At 35.7% G+C, this 17,727-nt stretch overlaps 1 protein-coding gene across 3 annotated transcripts in view; it reads left to right on the forward strand.

The window, feature by feature from the left end:
* Positions 1-17,727, forward strand: part of EPHA6 (EPH receptor A6) — a 1,057,231-nt gene that overhangs the window by 714,399 nt on the left and 325,105 nt on the right. For all 3 annotated transcript variants that reach the window (XM_080654948.1, XM_080654950.1, XM_080654949.1), the window contains one exon: positions 12,681-12,789. In XM_080654948.1, coding sequence (XP_080511074.1) covers positions 12,681-12,789 — 109 coding nt within the window. The remainder of the gene's footprint in view (positions 1-12,680; positions 12,790-17,727) is intronic.

Here is a 17,727-nt window from a genome sequence, read left to right on the forward strand (position 1 = left end):
GAGAAAAGCTCACAGAGAATTGGAGGTACGGCAAAGGGTCTTTGTGCGCGCAGAGAGGAAGGGTGGCTGAGATCCTGGCTGACTTTCTCTGGCAGAAGGGGGAAGGAAGACCCCGACCGCACTGAACCCCAGTTCTGACTGCACTGAACCCCAGTTCCGGGCGAGCCCCTGGGGACCCACGCTCTTGTGGGGGGAGTCTGGACTCTCGGGCGGAGACCCAGGAGCTGGGGAAGGCAGAGGTCTATGAGTGCGCGCAAGGGCAAGGCTGACGGGAAGCCAAGACTGTCTGCTCTGCCCTGAGACTCCACCCCATCCAAGCTGAGCACAGAGGCTATTGCAATTTGGCAAGTCTAATCCTATAAGGCTGTCTCCAGCACCGAACTTCTCCCAGCATAGACACAGCTGATCCTTACAGCCAACTGGCCTGGAGGTCAATTCCTCCCAGTGATACCAACAACAATCAAGACTTCATTACAACAAGGCTGTACACACAGTCCACAAAGGAGTGCACCAAGAGTGTCCACCTCAGGTTAACTGGGGAGGCCGACCCACTGGGCCATATAGGAAACTAGCACACAAATTTACCCTACCAACTCAGGGAAGCAGTGAAAATGCGGCGTCAAAGAAACAGATCACAAACGAAAGAAATGGAGGAAAACAAACGACTGGATATAGAATTCAAAACCACGGTTATAAGGCTTTTCAAGAATATCCTAGAAAAGGCCGATAAATATAATGAGACCCTCGAAGATATGAAAAAGGACCAACTAGAAATTAAACATACACTGACTGAAATAAAAAATATTATACAGAGACCCAAAAACAGACTAGAGGAACACAAGAATCAAGTCAAAGAATTGAAATACAAAGAAGCAAAAAACACTCAACTAAAAAAGCAAAAAGCAAAAAGAAAAAATCCAAAAAGTTGAAGATAGTGTAAGAAGACTCTGGGACAACTTCAAGCGTACCAACATCAGAATTATGGGGGTGCCAGAAGAAGACAGAGAGCAAGATACTGAAAACCTATTTGAAGAAATAATGACTGAAAACTGCCCCCACCTGGTGAAAGAAATAGACTTACAAGTCCAGGAAGCGCACAGAACCCCAAACAAAAGGAATCCAAAGAGGACCACACCAAGACACATCATAATTAAAATGCCAAGAGCAAAAGACAAAGAGAGAATATTAAAAGCAGCAAGAGAAAAACAGTTAATTACCTACAAGGGAGCACCCATACGATTGTCAGCTGATTTCTCAACAGAAACTATGCAGGCCAGATGGGAGTGGCAAGAAATTTTCAATGTGATGAATAGCAAGAACCTACAACCAAGATTACTCTACCCAGCAAAGCTATCATTCAGAATTGAAGGGCAGATAAAGAGCTTCACAGATAAGAAAAATCTGAAGGAGTTCATCACCACCAAACCAGTATTATATGAAATGCTGAAAGGTATTCTTAAAGAAGAGGAAGAAGTAAAAAGTAAAGATAAAAATTATGAACAACAAATACATATCTATCAACAAGTGAACCTAAAAATCAAGTGAATTAAAAACCTGAAGAACAGAATAATCTGGTGAATATAATAGAATCAGGGGCATAGAAAGGGAGTGGAATGATAATTCTCAGGGGGAAAGGGGTATGGGGGGTTCAGGAAGAGACTGGACAAAAATCATACACCTATGGATGAGGACAGTGTGGGGGGAAGGTAAGGGCAGAAGGTGGGGTGGGAACCGGGTGGAGGGGAGCTATGGGGGGAAAAAGGAGAAACAATTGTAATAATCTGAATAAAGATTTATTTAAAAAAAAAAAAAAAAGAAACTGGAAGGCTCTCGAAATGAAAGGCTGCCATTCTTGGTCAACACAGCCATTCATTTCTGTTTCTCACTCTACGGATCAGTTTTACCTGCATCTATGTCCATTTAGAAAAAGATATCGATCTGCCCCATAGCTTGCAAGTTCACATGTTCCCTTCATTTAATCCATGTACCAAAACATTCAAACTGACTGTGAATCCTTATCCCAGATTCCTGAAAGAATGTGGTTGGCCTAAGAGACCAGTATTCCAAGGCTCTACCCTGAGGGCAGAGACAGTTTCAGACAGGACTAATTAGATATCCTCAAAGGTGATGACTAAGAATTTCGAAGTTAGTCTTAAATAAGGCTTAGAATGTGAATTCTCTACTTTCATATTGGCAGACTATGCAAATGCTTTGAAAATAAGGTGAAGAAATACAGAAATCTTTCTACTATTGAAGCCAAGATACCCAAACAATATTTTTCTCCATGGAAATATAAAACCTCCCCATATTTGCACTGAATTAGGCTGCAGGCAAAGCAAAGATTGTCCTTAGGAAGCAGATTTGTATCTGCTCCCGCAATTAGGCACACTCTAGACTGAAAGTGCAGAGTTCCACACCACAGGATATGGTGAAAAAAGATGATTGTGGCCTGGACAATTTTCAGAGCAGGTGTTCCAAATCATCAAAAACGCTCCCGAGGAGTAATGCCCCCATGGAAAAAGTCATATTAAGCTGCAGAGTTCTGCAGTGTGCTTTCCAGGATAAGCTATGGAAAAAGTGTCCTTGCACAAAATGGAATAGGTTGTCTTGTTTTGTAGAGTTTTGATCAATTGCCTTTTGTCTCCGAGAAAATGATTTTAGTTTTGATAAAGCTGATAACATGCAGTTCTTTCTGGCTGCAGTAGGATGCAGAATTATTTGTATCCAAAAATCAATTCTAGTTGTTGAAAATTAAACCCAGTCATCAGCATATAGGAAGAGACTTACCTTTCTATCTATCAAGATGACACATACCAAATTTGTCTATAATCAGTATCATATCGCGAAGGATATTAGTTTAAAAGATGAATAAATAAAACACCACTGTTTTATATTACATGAAATTGGGAATGGGTATGTCAGGAAGTTTTTCCCCTACAGTTCATTTTTAGAGGGGTATTTACTCTGACATTTTCAGAATCATAATACTAAGCCTCACTCTTGAGTCAAAACTTAGTGAGAGATTAACTTGTAAAACAATCATATTTTCTTGAAAATAATTCTAAATTAATAATATTTTTGTTGTTTTTGAGTGAATAATTAGTTAATGAATGAGAATTTCCTCAATAAATTTTCTAGAACTTTTCTAAATAATGTGTGTTTTATATCAGGATTATTTTCATTAAATATTTTTCCATGAAAAAAATAGACTATAAATAAATATTTGAGTTTATAAACCTTAGAAATTTGTAATCTCTAATGGCAATACATTTAATTATAAGCTATTTACTTCAAATAATTCTAATAGTTATATTAAGAAGCTATAACTTCAATGTATATATATGCCTGCCAATGTGCAAATACCCACTATTAATATGGTATATGTTGAATAGTATTTCATTTTGAACATCTTTGGTTCCAGGTCAATGATCCAGGGAATTTATGAAATTTGTAAGAAAATTCCATTCCACACTGAATCTTTAATAAACGGATGAAATGTAAATCTATGTATGAAGACATAAGTTGTTCAATTGCAAAAAAAATATGTCATCAAAGACCTATCTCAACTGCCAGGAACAATATGAAATATAGACAATCACAAATTAAATACTTAACATTTAAAATGTTAACAGTAGTTCTGGGTGTTTAAGTGCTTCATTCTCCTTTCTCTGTTCTTTGATATTTGTCACATGAAGCCTACCTGCAGCAAGGCACTTTGACCATTTATTGAGGCACCTTGACCATTTATTAAGGAATCTCTCTTTTAAAAAAAAAAAAAAAAGACAAAAAGTATTTCATCGTGCTGCACTGCTTGCCTGTGCTTCTGCCTCACCACATTTTCTACCAAACTTACATTTTTCAATTATTCCTGTGTCATTTGGCATTTTTATCTGACAAGTAAATTAAGGTCATCAAGAAGAATGAATCTTGAAATCTTCTGTGTCCCAAGGTAGCCACAGTTTTATGTAGCATGTTGCATTGTTTCTGAAAAAGTGGCAGAGCAGTGTCAGAAAGCACAGCTGTGAAATCACTTTCTGAAAAAGCATAATCCCATCGTAGGGTCTCTACTTCAACAGAAATGATCCATGAGCTTTGTTTCCATCCATCTGAGAACTGGCTTACTTGAGTAGAACAGCAAATCTCTTACCATTCTCTCCCCGCCCCCCAACCAATCTTAGAGGTATTTTCACTGTTCATAGATGGCATCACATATTGAAGAAAAGTAAAAGAAAAATGTTAATACTATACCATGCCAATACCTCTTCCTTTAAATATCTACTCATTCAAAGCGTAGGCAGGGATACATAAATAAAGATTTTAACTCCTGCTATTTTCTATTAATTTATCTCTGAATAAATGCCAAAATACAAATGTGTAAGGATCATTTCGGTAACTAGAACAATTTTAAGCATTAATATTACCAAATATGCCGTTGCCATTGCATTCCACATAATTGAAGTTACCATCTAGCTGAATTGAAATGTATGTAATAAGATGAGCATTGGAACTTTGAGAATAGAATAAAATAGGAACTTTGAATCTAAGAAATACTTGAAATTTAAGAACGACAGGATTGATGATCAACCTGAAGCCAGAGAGAATTGTGTGAGAGCTGGGTCGGAGGATTCAGGCCTGGACATCTCTAAGAACGGTGTACCCACTGCAATGGGTTTTGCCCTCTAGGCAATGGAGAAGACTATTTTGTGTGTGTGTGTCTTAGAACATTTTATTTTATTTTTAATTTAATTTAATCTTCCCATCACCATTTATCCCCTCTATGCCTCTTCCACTTCCATCTATCCTCCTTGATCCCTAGGGAAGCTAAAAAAAAATCTCATTCACAATTGCTTAAAAAAAATACCTAGGAATAAATTGAACCAAGGATATAAAAGACCTATACTTGGAAAATTATATGAATAACAGTAAATATTTTTATTTATTATTTTGAAGAAAAATTATCTGACCACCCAATGTGGGATGAATTGGGAAGAAACATTGTGGAAAGGTAATCTAATAGAAAATTCAAAAACTAGCCTATTCATATGAGATTGATTCCTGAAACGAGGCTGTGCCCATGGTAATGGCGAGATAACATAGGACATGATCAAGATTTGACTCTGGACCTAAAGTTGTAGGGAAAGGTAAAAGCAATGAAGATCTCACTTTTTAAGCCCAGGTAGCCAAGAAAATAACATTATCTATAAAATTACAAGATTATGTTCATCTAGGAGAAACATTTCCTCAGCTTGCATTCATATCTCACTCTCTTGTATTGACCATGTTATGTATTGAGATTTTACAGATTGATTAGTCTCCAGTATATATTGCTATGTCTTTATATATGTGCTTCATTTCATAGGGTTATATCATTCCTGATTATAATAGATGACCCGAGAGTGGAATTTTCTTTCCTGGAAAAAAAATGCTAAGAATTTTCTGTATTGGTTATCAAGTAACCTTAAGATTAATTTTATCTATTGGGCACTGTCATTCCATTACTTTATTAAGATTTCTGCTTTGTTTTAAAAAATCATTTTGGTGAAATGATGAGATTATATCACTTGAAATGTTTACATTTCATTAAGAATTGCAAGTTTTAAATAAAACATGTGAATATGAAGCAAATATACACCACTTATTCACCGAGCAGCATTTTGAGAAATACTTTATTCTGACACCTCCTCCCAGAATCATGTAACTGCTGTCTTCAATTATTTTAAAAGGATGTTCATAATAGAAAAGAGCTGACTTTAAAAAGCGATTCCACAGAAAATGACACAGAATATAAATGACAGATTTTACTTTGAAATGTAAATATAAACTAGAATAATTTTGATTATGAAGAGACAAAAATCTTATGCCTCCATAGAAGAAAATTATCTGGTTAAAAATAGCCAAAATGTTTTTTTTTCTCAAACTTTCCAGAAGACATTATATTTATTTTTTATAGTTTTTAAAGTATTTGGAATCCAAGTAAAGACTTCAGTTTTTCAGGTTTGTTTTTTTTTAAATAGGAATAACTAAAGTAAACCTAAGTTAATAATGTCATCCTGACTTATACCAAGCATTTGTTAGGTGCTAAGTCTTTGTTCAGTAAGAATTTTGCAACTCTTTTTGGAAATTGCTTCCTCTTAAGGAAGTGTGCTTCTTTCCAAACCCATAGAAAGAATGTATCATTTTAATATACTTATATTTTTCTAAGACTACAACCTCATTCCATTAATCAAAGGGATATTTTCAACCACCAGTCACAAATACATTTTTTCTTTTTTTATTAAATATGTTTTTTATTGATTTCAAAGAGAGGATAGGAGAGATAGAAACATTAATGATGAGAGTCATTGATCTGCTGCCTCCTGCGCACCCCCTACTGGGAATTGAGCCTGCAACATGGGCATGTGCCCTGATTGGAATTCAACCATCCCCAAAGACCACAAAAGCAAAGAGCCTTTTAATCGAGCTAGCTCGAGCTCAGTCCCACACACACACACACCGGCACAGCTGCGAGGTGGAGAGAGAGAGAGAGAGAGTCAGCCCCCAAACGCGCTGATTTATAGGGGGCCTGGGAGAGGTAGGAGGGGTGAGGTAGTGTGGCCTCCGCTGATTGGTCGGGATCAGGTTGCACATGGGGGCAGGGCGCGGCTTACCTTCCCCTTGCATTTCTATTGGCTAATTCAAAAGTGTGGGTTGGGCTCTTGGAGAGGTTCTAGGGCGGGAACCTGACTCCACGAGGTGGAAGATATGGAACAAAGGGAACATGGAGTCGGTCTCTCCCCGCCCTTTCAACCTCCTAGTTCATGGGTTGACACAACCAATGAGCAACACCAGCCAGACAATACGCTTCTTTTCTTAATATGGATTTCATTGTGTTTCTTTTGCCCTCTATGGAGTAACTTAATGTGAGTAAATTATAGTATTCATTTTCTTCTACAAAACTAATTAGAAATAATCTTCCCAGGATTGAAAAATGAATAGATGGTGCTAACAGACAAGTTTTCATCACAGAGGAATTTGTAGCTATACTGTACTTCCGTTTGGTAGATAATTCCATGGTTTATTTGTCTAAATATCTGTTAAATTATTAAAATCTTAGGGGCCTCTAACCAAGGAACAACTCCCCCTTCCTCCTCCTTCATCTAACACATTATATTTCCAGATTCCCACTCTGTGGACTCACTACCAGGGCTGCTTATTCTCTTCCAGAGCACACTGAAATTTCCCTTTTGTAAAAGTTCTTCCACTTGTAATTATGTGTTCATTGTCTGTCTTCCCCAGCAAATTGTAAATCCAGGAAAGCAGTAACTGTCTTCTTTGATCATCACTGTGTCCATCTCAGTGCCTGCCTTGTCATGGGTGCTCAATAAACATTTGTTGAACGAACTAAAAAGTTCTTAACCTTCACATTTCTAAACTTAATCTACTCAATTTGATTAAATGTGGAAATCTGTACTTTCAAGTATCCCCTGCCTTCTGGGTAGCATTATTTTTAAGCATACAGAATAATTGGATTCTTCTAATTAAAATTATGCTGGGTAGACTTATTTCACATAGATAGTCTAGTTACCTTCAGGGTAAATCTTCTGTACATATCAAGAGGAAAGTGAGGATGCAGATTACCCAGAGGTTAATCTGAGCTTTTCTTACCAGAATCATCCAATGTAAACAATTATTCAATCATTTACTCACGTATCAGGCCTTATAGCTTGAATATTACGTTTGTTTCTTAGGGCTACTATTATATTCATTTATTAGGGCTACTATAACAGTTCACATACTTCATGGCCTAAAATGACAAAAATTTATTCTCACAGTTATGGAGGCCAGAAGCACACTCTCTCCTAAAGCTCTAGGAGACAATCCTTCCTTGCCTCTTCAAGCTTCTGGTGGCGCCAGGCATTGCTTGGCTTGTAGCTGCACAACTTGTCTCTGTCTCTGTCTTCACATGGATGTCTCCTCTTTGTCTTCTCTTCTTCTGTCCCTTATAGGACACTTGTCATTGGATTTTGGCCCACTCAGTTAATCCAAAAGGATCGATATTCTTAACCTAATTCATTGGGAGAGGGTAAAGGGAATGCCATTATTCTACTTACTACAGATACTTTAGTGAATAAAGCTTCACAAATGATGTGAAGTTTAGTAGGAGGATTAAATAGGAATTCACCGTGAGAGCAAATTTGGCACATTCAAGCAACTGGAAGAAATTCAGTATGGTTGGAGAATGATAAGAGATGAGTCTGGAGATACATACTAGAGCCATTCTTATGGAGCCTTTTTAACAAAGTTAAGAGCTTTGGACTTTATCACGAGATAAAGAAAGGGCCCTGTGATTGATCAACACCAATATGATAAGAAGGTAGGAATTATCCCCATCAGGACCAAGAGCTACAGCAAGTCCTGAGTGTTCCTCTTATTCCACATGGCAAACCTTATACTTCCAAATATCTGATTGTAGCATAATGTATAACATCCTTCAGGACATTTGTTCCTGCCCAAAATGTCCGCAGAGACATTTGGTTCACACCAAAATGTTCTTGATATTTGGCCCTATCCAAAATACCCACAGAGACACTTGGTCCATGCCAAAAGGTCCTTGAAATTTGGTCCTATCAAAAATGTCCATGAGCATATTCAATTCATGCCAGCTGGTCCTTGATATTTGGTCCTGTTGAAAATGTCTACTCTTAGTACATGAATCATAATAAAATTAACGTAAACAAAATTTTAACAAGTTAAATGTATTATTTAATGAATCATGGACAAATATCTCCATGGACATTTTGGATGAGATCAAATATGACCAGTTATTAAGGACTTTTTAGCCTGGACCAAGTGTCTCAGTGGACATTCTGTATGGAACCAAATATCAACTAGCAAATCTGTAACACAATGTCATAGTAAAATTGTTCTGAAAGATTGTGACAAGGATATTTAATTCAACAATCTCATTTTACATACATGAAACCAAGGTCAAGCAAGGCTATGATTATTCCAGGGCATACAAAATAGCTGGATCCAAGGGTGGGCAAACTTTTTGACTCGAGGGCCACAATGGGTTCTTAAACTGGACCGGAGGGCTGGAACAAAAGCATGGATGGAGTGTTTGTGTGAACTAATATAAATTCAAAGTAAAGGAGTGGAGGGGAGAGCAAGAGAACCGGATAGAACAGCCGGATCCGGCCCGTGGGCCATAGTTTGCCCACGGCTGAGTTGTTCTGCTAGTGAAAATGGTGGTACAATGTACTGTCAATAGTATGGGCTTGGAGCCTGACAAATCAGAGTTGGATTTCCAGTTTTCCTGTATACAAGAAGTATGACCTCAGGCAAGTAGTATATGGTGTCCCCCAAAAAATATATGCACACACTTTGAATAATTATAAAGGCAGTGTTTATTAAAATACATTTCATTTTCAAAATTGAACAATCAGCTGTTAAAGTGTATACATTTTTGGGACACCCTATATATATAACCACTTAAACTAGGAATAAAATAGAACTTACCTATTAAAACTATTGTGCTGATAAATTGGATAATGAATTTGAAGCACTAAGGATAGTGCTAAAGGATAGTTTGCTATTAAATAAATAGTAGTTGCCGAAACCGGTTTGGCTCGGTGGATAGAGCATCGGCCTGCGGACTGGAGGGTCCCGGGTTCGATTCCGGTCAAGGGCATGTACCTTGGTTGCGGGCACATCCCCAGTGGGAGGTGTGCAGGAGGCAGCTGATCGATGTTTCTCTCTCATCGATGTTTCTAGCTCTCTATCCCTCTCCCTTCCTCTCTGTAAAATATCAATAAAATATATATATATAAAAAAAGTAAAAAAAAAAAAATAATAAATAAATAAATAAATAAATAGTAGCTGTTGTTCATGATGATGAAGATGATGATGATATGGATGTTTTCATAATCATCTCATCCCATCATTCATAGCTTTTTACTTCCAGTAAAATAGTGCATCACATTATACACTCTTATTTTCAAATGACACATGTGTGTGTGTGTGTGTGTGTGTATATATATATATATATATATATATATATATATATATACTATTATTCTCTACAAAGGAGATTAGGATTTAGGATTCCTAGTGCAGTGGTTTAGGAAATTAGATAGGACTGTGCATTTTTCAGTGTCACAACTTCATATTCTGTTATTCGATTAAAATTTCAATTAAAGCAAAGTTCTAAATATGTAATCACAAGAGTGAAAAAGAAGATATATTAGTAAAATGGGCAGTTTACCAAGCTATTACTCAAGTAAGACAACACAATTTTTTATAACAAGGCAATCTGATTTTCAAAAGGCACCCAATTACATAATCTCCTCCTCCATCTGAACTTTGTATACATGGTCTCAATAAATTACTTACTACCTGGCTACCATGAAAATATATGCTCCAGGTTTAAAAGTCTTAAACTATATTACATATTTTATAAATTCAGCAATTGCTAAGTAAATAATGTCTTCTTTTTAAATTTCATTTTCTTTATCTTCAAAAAGTTAATGTTGTTTTCTATAATATCTGTTTCATACAGTGTATTTTCCAATAATTTTAATGAGAAAATGTGACATTTTAGAGCATACATTAATCCCCATGATATCAATGCTAGTTTGAAGATTAGGAAATTCAGTCAGGAAAAAAGTCTTTACTATATTATATATTGGATAAAATGCAACTATTTAGCTTGTCTCTGTACAGATTAAAAACTCAACATTCAAATAAATTGCCTGAAAATATCTTGATTAAATCATAGTGACTAAAGTCTAATTCCAAGGTTTAATACATTTCTTATTGCAAACTAAACATAAATGACTTTTGTTTTTATTTACATATAGATTTCTCAAGAGGGATCTTAAATGCTGTGTCTAGTTTCTTACTGACTCAATAATAACATTTAAGGTTCAGATATTCTCTAGTAGACATGCATTTTTATGAGGAAGTTATTACTCTGTATATAAATTTATATGTGATATACTGCATGCTTGATTCTCAGAGAAAGAGCTACTTTGCAGAAGTCTTAAAGTACTAAAGTTTAATAAATTAATATGGTAGAGAATTAAGTGGTTTGCTTGTCAGTTATATTTTTTCTTTGGTTCAATTTGCTGCTTATAACTGACTAGAAGCCTGGTACACATGGGGTCCCTCGGCCTGGCCTGCAGGGTGGGGCTGAAACAGGCTCTCTGACATCCCCCAAGGGGTCCCGGATTGCAAGAGGGCACAGGCCAGGCCGAGGGACCTCACCAGTGCACGATCAGGGCCAGGGAGGGACACAAGAGGTTGGCCAGCTGGGGAGGGACCACCAGGACTCCAGGGCATGTCTGGCCCATCTAGCTCAGTCCCAATCGGCCGGACCCCAGCAGCAAGCTAGCCTACTGGTCAGAGTGCCTGCCCCCTGGTGGTCAGTGAACATCATAGCGACTGGTCGACCAGCCAACTGTCTGCCCCCTGGTGGTCAGTCCATGTCACAGAGAGTGGTTGAGCGGCCTTAGCATATCATTAGCATATTACGCTTTGTTTGGTTGAATGGCTGACTGGATGACCAGACACTTAGCATATTAGGCTTTTATTATATAAGATTAGGTTAATGAATTTTTATAGTGATCAAAATAAAAATCAAGCTATATTCAAGTTAAAGGATATTAAAGGGACTGATTGATTTGATATTTTAGAATATTGATAATTAACTGAATTATTACTGTGACTGATAGCATAGGAAGGAAAAAGTAAAACAATGATCTAGAAGCCTGAATTCTGGTGATGATCATACATGAGCTTGGTCAAGTTCTTTAACTTCTCTGGGCTTCAGATTTCTTACCATTGTTATTAAGCAACTGCCCATATCCTATCCCCAAAAAATTATATCCAATTAAAGTTTCAGTAATACAAGAAGAAGTACTAATGAACTAATTGAACTAATATATTTTTAAGGTTTCTAAAAGGCAGCCCATGCAATTTTAAGAAGTGATTTTGTCAGTGACAGAAGTAATATGTTGTTGCCATATGTTATCTAGTCTTTTCATCAGTAAAGGAAGCTTTTAAATAGCATATTCTTACTTACTGCCAGTCAAACATCTGAGTATCAACTATGTATACCTTTTGCTGTGGAGGTGGAGTTTATAACTTTAAATTTGAATTAAGCACTATTAAATGTAAAGGCATTCTTTTTTTTTTTTTCACCTGATAAAATCTTTATTTCTGCTTCACTTTTAAAATTAAATTTATTGGGGTGACATTGGTTAATAAGATTATATAGGTTTCAAGTATACAAGACAGTAATTCTGTTCCCACTCTGTAGAAACAAACAACAAATCAGTGTGTAAAGCCTTGTTTGTTGACCAAAGTGTTCAAGGAAAGAAATTAGCAATTATGTAGCAAAACACTTCAGTCCATCTGCTGATTTAATTTTCAATATATTCTTAATCTTAAGAGGTAGGGTATTAAGCATCTCTCCACTTTATTGGTATTTTTGTGAAAAAAGAAGAAAGGGTTAAGCTGTGGGTTATGACCTTAATCTTAAACCATTATTTTGGGTTTGCATCCTGTGCGCACAATAAAGGGCAAATATGATGGGGCCTTGGGAATCCATTCCCACGTTTTCAGGCATGCTGTAAGTTCTGAAGTACATTTGGTAATGAAATGTCGTCCCGCGAAATTTTAATTGTGTGTCTGTGTTTCAGCTTCTGACATGGCGGCGGAACAGGGGCAGATCCTGGTGATAGCCACGGCGGCTGTCGGGGGATTCACTCTCCTTGTCATTCTTACTTTGTTCTTCCTAATCACCGGCAGGTAACTGATGTATACCAGATCATTTCCAAGATTTGTGAAAAAGCATTTTTAGTACACTGTGTATTAAAACGTTTTTAAATGTAACAAAGCACACCTGAGAGCAAAGGGGGTCAGGGTCCATTCTGCCCTGAGAGTGAACGTTGTAAGATGACAGAACCACCAGGGCTCATTCTCTGTATCAACAGGTCCCTGAAAAATGAGGCAGCCAAGACTTGATAAGAACACTGTGAAAGCTGTAAATGATAAATTTCTACTCGATAAGTTAATTCTGAGTTTTTCCATTACTACAACCAAATTATACCGTAAAAGGGATTTAGAGAAAATTTAACAGAGATTGAATAATTTATATAAAAGTTCTTTATCAATTTAGTGTTACAGAAATGTGTTCTTTTTGATCCATTAAATATTGAAAGAATCTATATTAGAATTATATTAATTGGTTTTATAAATCTAATTTTTCTTAACTTTAGAGTAATATGGATAAAATTGTAAAGTAACAATACGTTTAACATAGCAAAAGATCTAGATTTGAATCCTGACTAGCTGACTAGCTTCACCTATCTAAACCTCAGATTTCATACATATTATCTTCATTCACATTTAAAAGAATAAGTGTTACTTCTTACTGAACCCTTGATAGTAGGCCATACTTTTGTCAGAAATTGAGACTATCTTCAGACCATCGTATTTTCATTCCTTCTAGATTATCAATAGGGAAACAAGGGGATACCTTGAGAGTTTCCCTAATAATCTGAAACAAACACATTCTGAAAAATACCAATGTCGTGATTTAAAACTACAATAAGAATTTCAGTCAAACAAGACACATCCATGCTGACTCCAGCTAACATACACCATCTGTACTGGAAAATCCCAATATTTAATAATGAGCAGAATATCAAATAACTACCTTCAAGGGCAGTAGTTCAATGAACTAGAAACAACCTTTGTATTATTGATTTTTAAAACTCTACTATGTACATCATTTATTAAACTTTATTTAAAATGACAGATGACATGCATATATGAAATATTGTTATCTATACTTTTGACAGCAGATGAAAGTTACAGATCAATAAATTGACAGTATTTAGAAAGCACTTATCAATTATGGGTTCCTAACAAAATTTAATCATTATCTGTTAAGAGTGCATCCAATTTAATTGCAACAAATTTATTTTTACAAAATTTATCAAGGAACAAAGAAACACGTGAATATTCTAATATGGTTAAGTTGAATTGGTGACTTCTTTATGACATTAACTGTAAAAAGGGCACATTTACCCTATGTTTACTTAAAATTTTCATGTGTATAAACAAACATAGTATTGCTGTTATAATTAACAGTGTCTCAGAATATCCTGCTTTAGGTGGTGGGGAGTGGGGGCAATTAGCTGATAGAAGAATGCTAGCTATGTTAATAAGAAAAAATATATACATATGAACAAATGCAGGAAATAATGATAAATTCACCCAATAAAAAGTACCGGTTTTGGTATACGATGACACTACCAGCAGATACTTTTGTCCATTACTCTCCTGTTTCTCTCTCCCCTTTTACGTAGAGCTAACGTCTGACAGCTTCTTGCCATCATCACAGCTTCAATACAACCATCTTTTATACTGGACAGAAAACAAATTTTGCTGTCTCTAAATCAGCCAACCATTAGGTATAAAATAAAATGTTTAAATGCTATAAACATTTAAGCTTACAAATACAAAGATGAGGCCAACTGGTTATTTAAAGAAAAAACAAAACCCTACACATCCTGATGAAGATCTAAGTTTGCTTTAAAAAAGGGGGGGGGGCAGTTATATTTTTTTCTGATCCTATCTAGAAATTTCTTGCAAGAAGAGGGATTAGAAGACAACAATGCCAGGAAGAGGTGTGGGGGGATGCCAGTGGTTAATGTGGCAAGTCTGGAAAAAGGAAGAAAAGAACAAAAGCATTTTGGTGCATGTAAAGTCACTGTGACAATTTGATTAGGTTAAAAAATCAAAATGCCAACATTTTTTTGGTTGCTACATGTTTAGTAAACTTTATTAGAAAAATGTTAAGTAGAAGAATAAACCCTATTATATTTTCATTGCCATTTATAACATAAGTGCTGCCCATGCATTATGAATTTGGGGGCACTGATATCGTGATAATATTCTTTCATGGAGTTGCACACACTTTAAAGACAATCAGTTTGGAACCTAAAAAGATTATTCAGTTATTAAAGTTCAATAAAGTACTATAAGGTGATATTAACTCCAAATACACAAATTATGTTAACTAGACTGTGATAATTAGATATGATGGTTAATTTGATTCAGAAAGATTCTTATTTTCTTACTTGAAAATTTCTTTGAAGTAGTTTGGGATGCTGTCTTAAATATGATTTTATTTATACAGCAATGTCATTTATTGCCAATTTAAAAAATGACTCTAACTTCATAATTAAAATTTATTTAAGTGACATTTTAATAGTAATCCAATATATAGCAAACTTGGCTGTAATTTTTAAGTTATATTTCTATGTACTTGCAGAGTAGGAGTTAAGGCCTTATTTTCCCATAGAGTATAGTATTTCAGAAAATTATATAAATAGCACATATACAATGATATAAATAGCATATATACATATGGAAAAGCATTTCATTAAAATATCAGAAAATATTGCCTGGGCATGAAAGCAGACATGTAGATCAATGAAACAAAATAGAGAGCCCAGAAATAAAGCCATGCGTACATGGTCAATTAATATTTGACAAAGGAGGCAAGAGCATACAGTAGGATAAAGACAGTCTGGGTTTGGGAAAATAGGACAGATACATGCAAAAAAAATGAAACAAGACCACCTTCTTACACCACACAAAAATAAACTCAAAATGAATTAAAGATTTAAGTGTAAGACTCCATACCATAAAAATCCTGGAAGAAAACATAGACAGTAAAATCTCAGACATTTCTCATAGCAATATTTTTTCTGATATATCACCCCAGGCTAGGGAAACAAAAGTAAAAATTAACAAATCAAACTAAAAAGTTTTTGCACAGCAAAGGAAACCATCAACAAAATGAAAAGACAACCCACTAAATGGAAGAATATATTCACCAATGCTACATATGATGAAGAGTTAATATCCAAAATTTATAAAGAACTCATACAACTCAATACCGAAAAAAGAAACAATCAAATTTAAAATGGGTAAGGACCTAAATAGACACTTCTCCAGAGAGGGCATACAGATGGCCAATAGATATATGAAAAGATGCTCAAAGTCACTAATCATCAGAAAAATGCAAATTTTTTGTCACCTCACACCTGTCAGAATGACTATCATCAATAAATCAAAAAACAAGTGTTGGAGAGGATGTGAAGAAAAGGGAACCCTTTTGCACTGTTGATGGGAATGCAAATTGGTACAGCCACTGTGGAAAACAGTATGGAGATTCCTCCAAAAATTAAAAATGGAACTGCCAGCAATTCCACTTCTGGGTATATATCCAAAGGAATCCAAAACACTAATTTGAAAGAATATATGCACTCCTATGTTCATTGCAACATTATTTACCATAGCCAAGCTATGGAAGCAAGCCAAGTGCTCACCAGTAGATTAGTAGATAAAAAGCTGTGGTACATTCAGACAATGTCCATTAAAAAGATAGATATTGCCCTAACTGGTTTGGCTCAGTGGATGGAGGGAGCATTGGCCTAGGGACTGAAAGGTCCTGAGTTCAATTCCAGTCAAGAGCATGTACCTTGGTTGTGGGCACATCCCCAGTAGGGGGTGTGCAGGAGGCAGCTAATCGATGTTTCTCTCTCATCGATGTTTCTAACTCTCTATCCCTTTTCCCTTCTTTCTGTAAAAAAATCAATATTTTTTTAAAAGATAGAAATCTTACCATTTGAGGCAGCATGAATGAACCTAGAGGTTATGATAAGTGAAATAAGTCAGTCAGAGAAAAACAAATACCACATGATTTTACTTACTAGTATATGTGGAATCTAAAGAATATAAACAAATGAACAAAACAGAAACAGAATCATAGATACAGAGAACAGACTGATGGTTGCCAGAGGTGAGGGGGTTTGGGGGACTGGGTGCAAAGGTAAAGGGATTGAGAAGTACAGATTGGAAATTACAGTGGTCATGGGAATATAAGTACAGAATAGGAAATATAGCCGTTAATATTGTAATAATTATATATAGTGCCTGTTGGTTACTGGAAATATTAGGGGAAATGCTTTGTAAAGTATATGATTGGCTAACCCAGTGGTTGGCAAACTCATTAGTCAACAGAGCCAAATATCAACAGTACAACGATTGAAATTTCTTTTGAGAGCCAAATTTTTTAAACTTAAACTTCTTCTAACACCACTTCTTCAAAATAGACTAGTCCAGGCCATGGTATTTTGTGGAAGAGCCACACTCAAGGGGCCAAAGAGCCGCATGTGGCTCGCGAGCCGCGGTTTGCCGACCACTGGGCTAACCACGATGCTGTACAACTAACTGAAACTAATACAAAATAATATTGATCATAAACTGTAATAGACTTTCAAAAATAAAAAAAAATAAAGAAAAGAAAATATCTCCTTTACACGTAAATATGACAAACTTAAAAGAAGACATTACAGTCATTGTAGGTTACATATGTTTGGCCTAATAAATTTGAGAGGTGGGCTCAAATGTTATCTTTTCCTGAAGCAGAATTTGAATACTACTTAACAAGAAAACTTAATGATGAAGAAAAATTTGTACTAAATTATTTTTAGTGTTCCATTTTAATGCTTGCCAATTTATATGACATCAGAAATTGCTTTAACATTCTACATGCTGGGAAAACAATTTCAACTGTATAAGATAAAAATAATTCATTTTGAAATATCTCTTAAGCACTTTGGTAGGGAAGCATTCATTGGAAATTATTCTATGAGAACTGTAAGGCAT

Source organism: Plecotus auritus (assembly GCF_963455305.1).
Source record: "Plecotus auritus genome assembly, chromosome: 2".
In the NCBI taxonomy this organism is placed as follows: Eukaryota; Metazoa; Chordata; class Mammalia; order Chiroptera; family Vespertilionidae; genus Plecotus; species Plecotus auritus.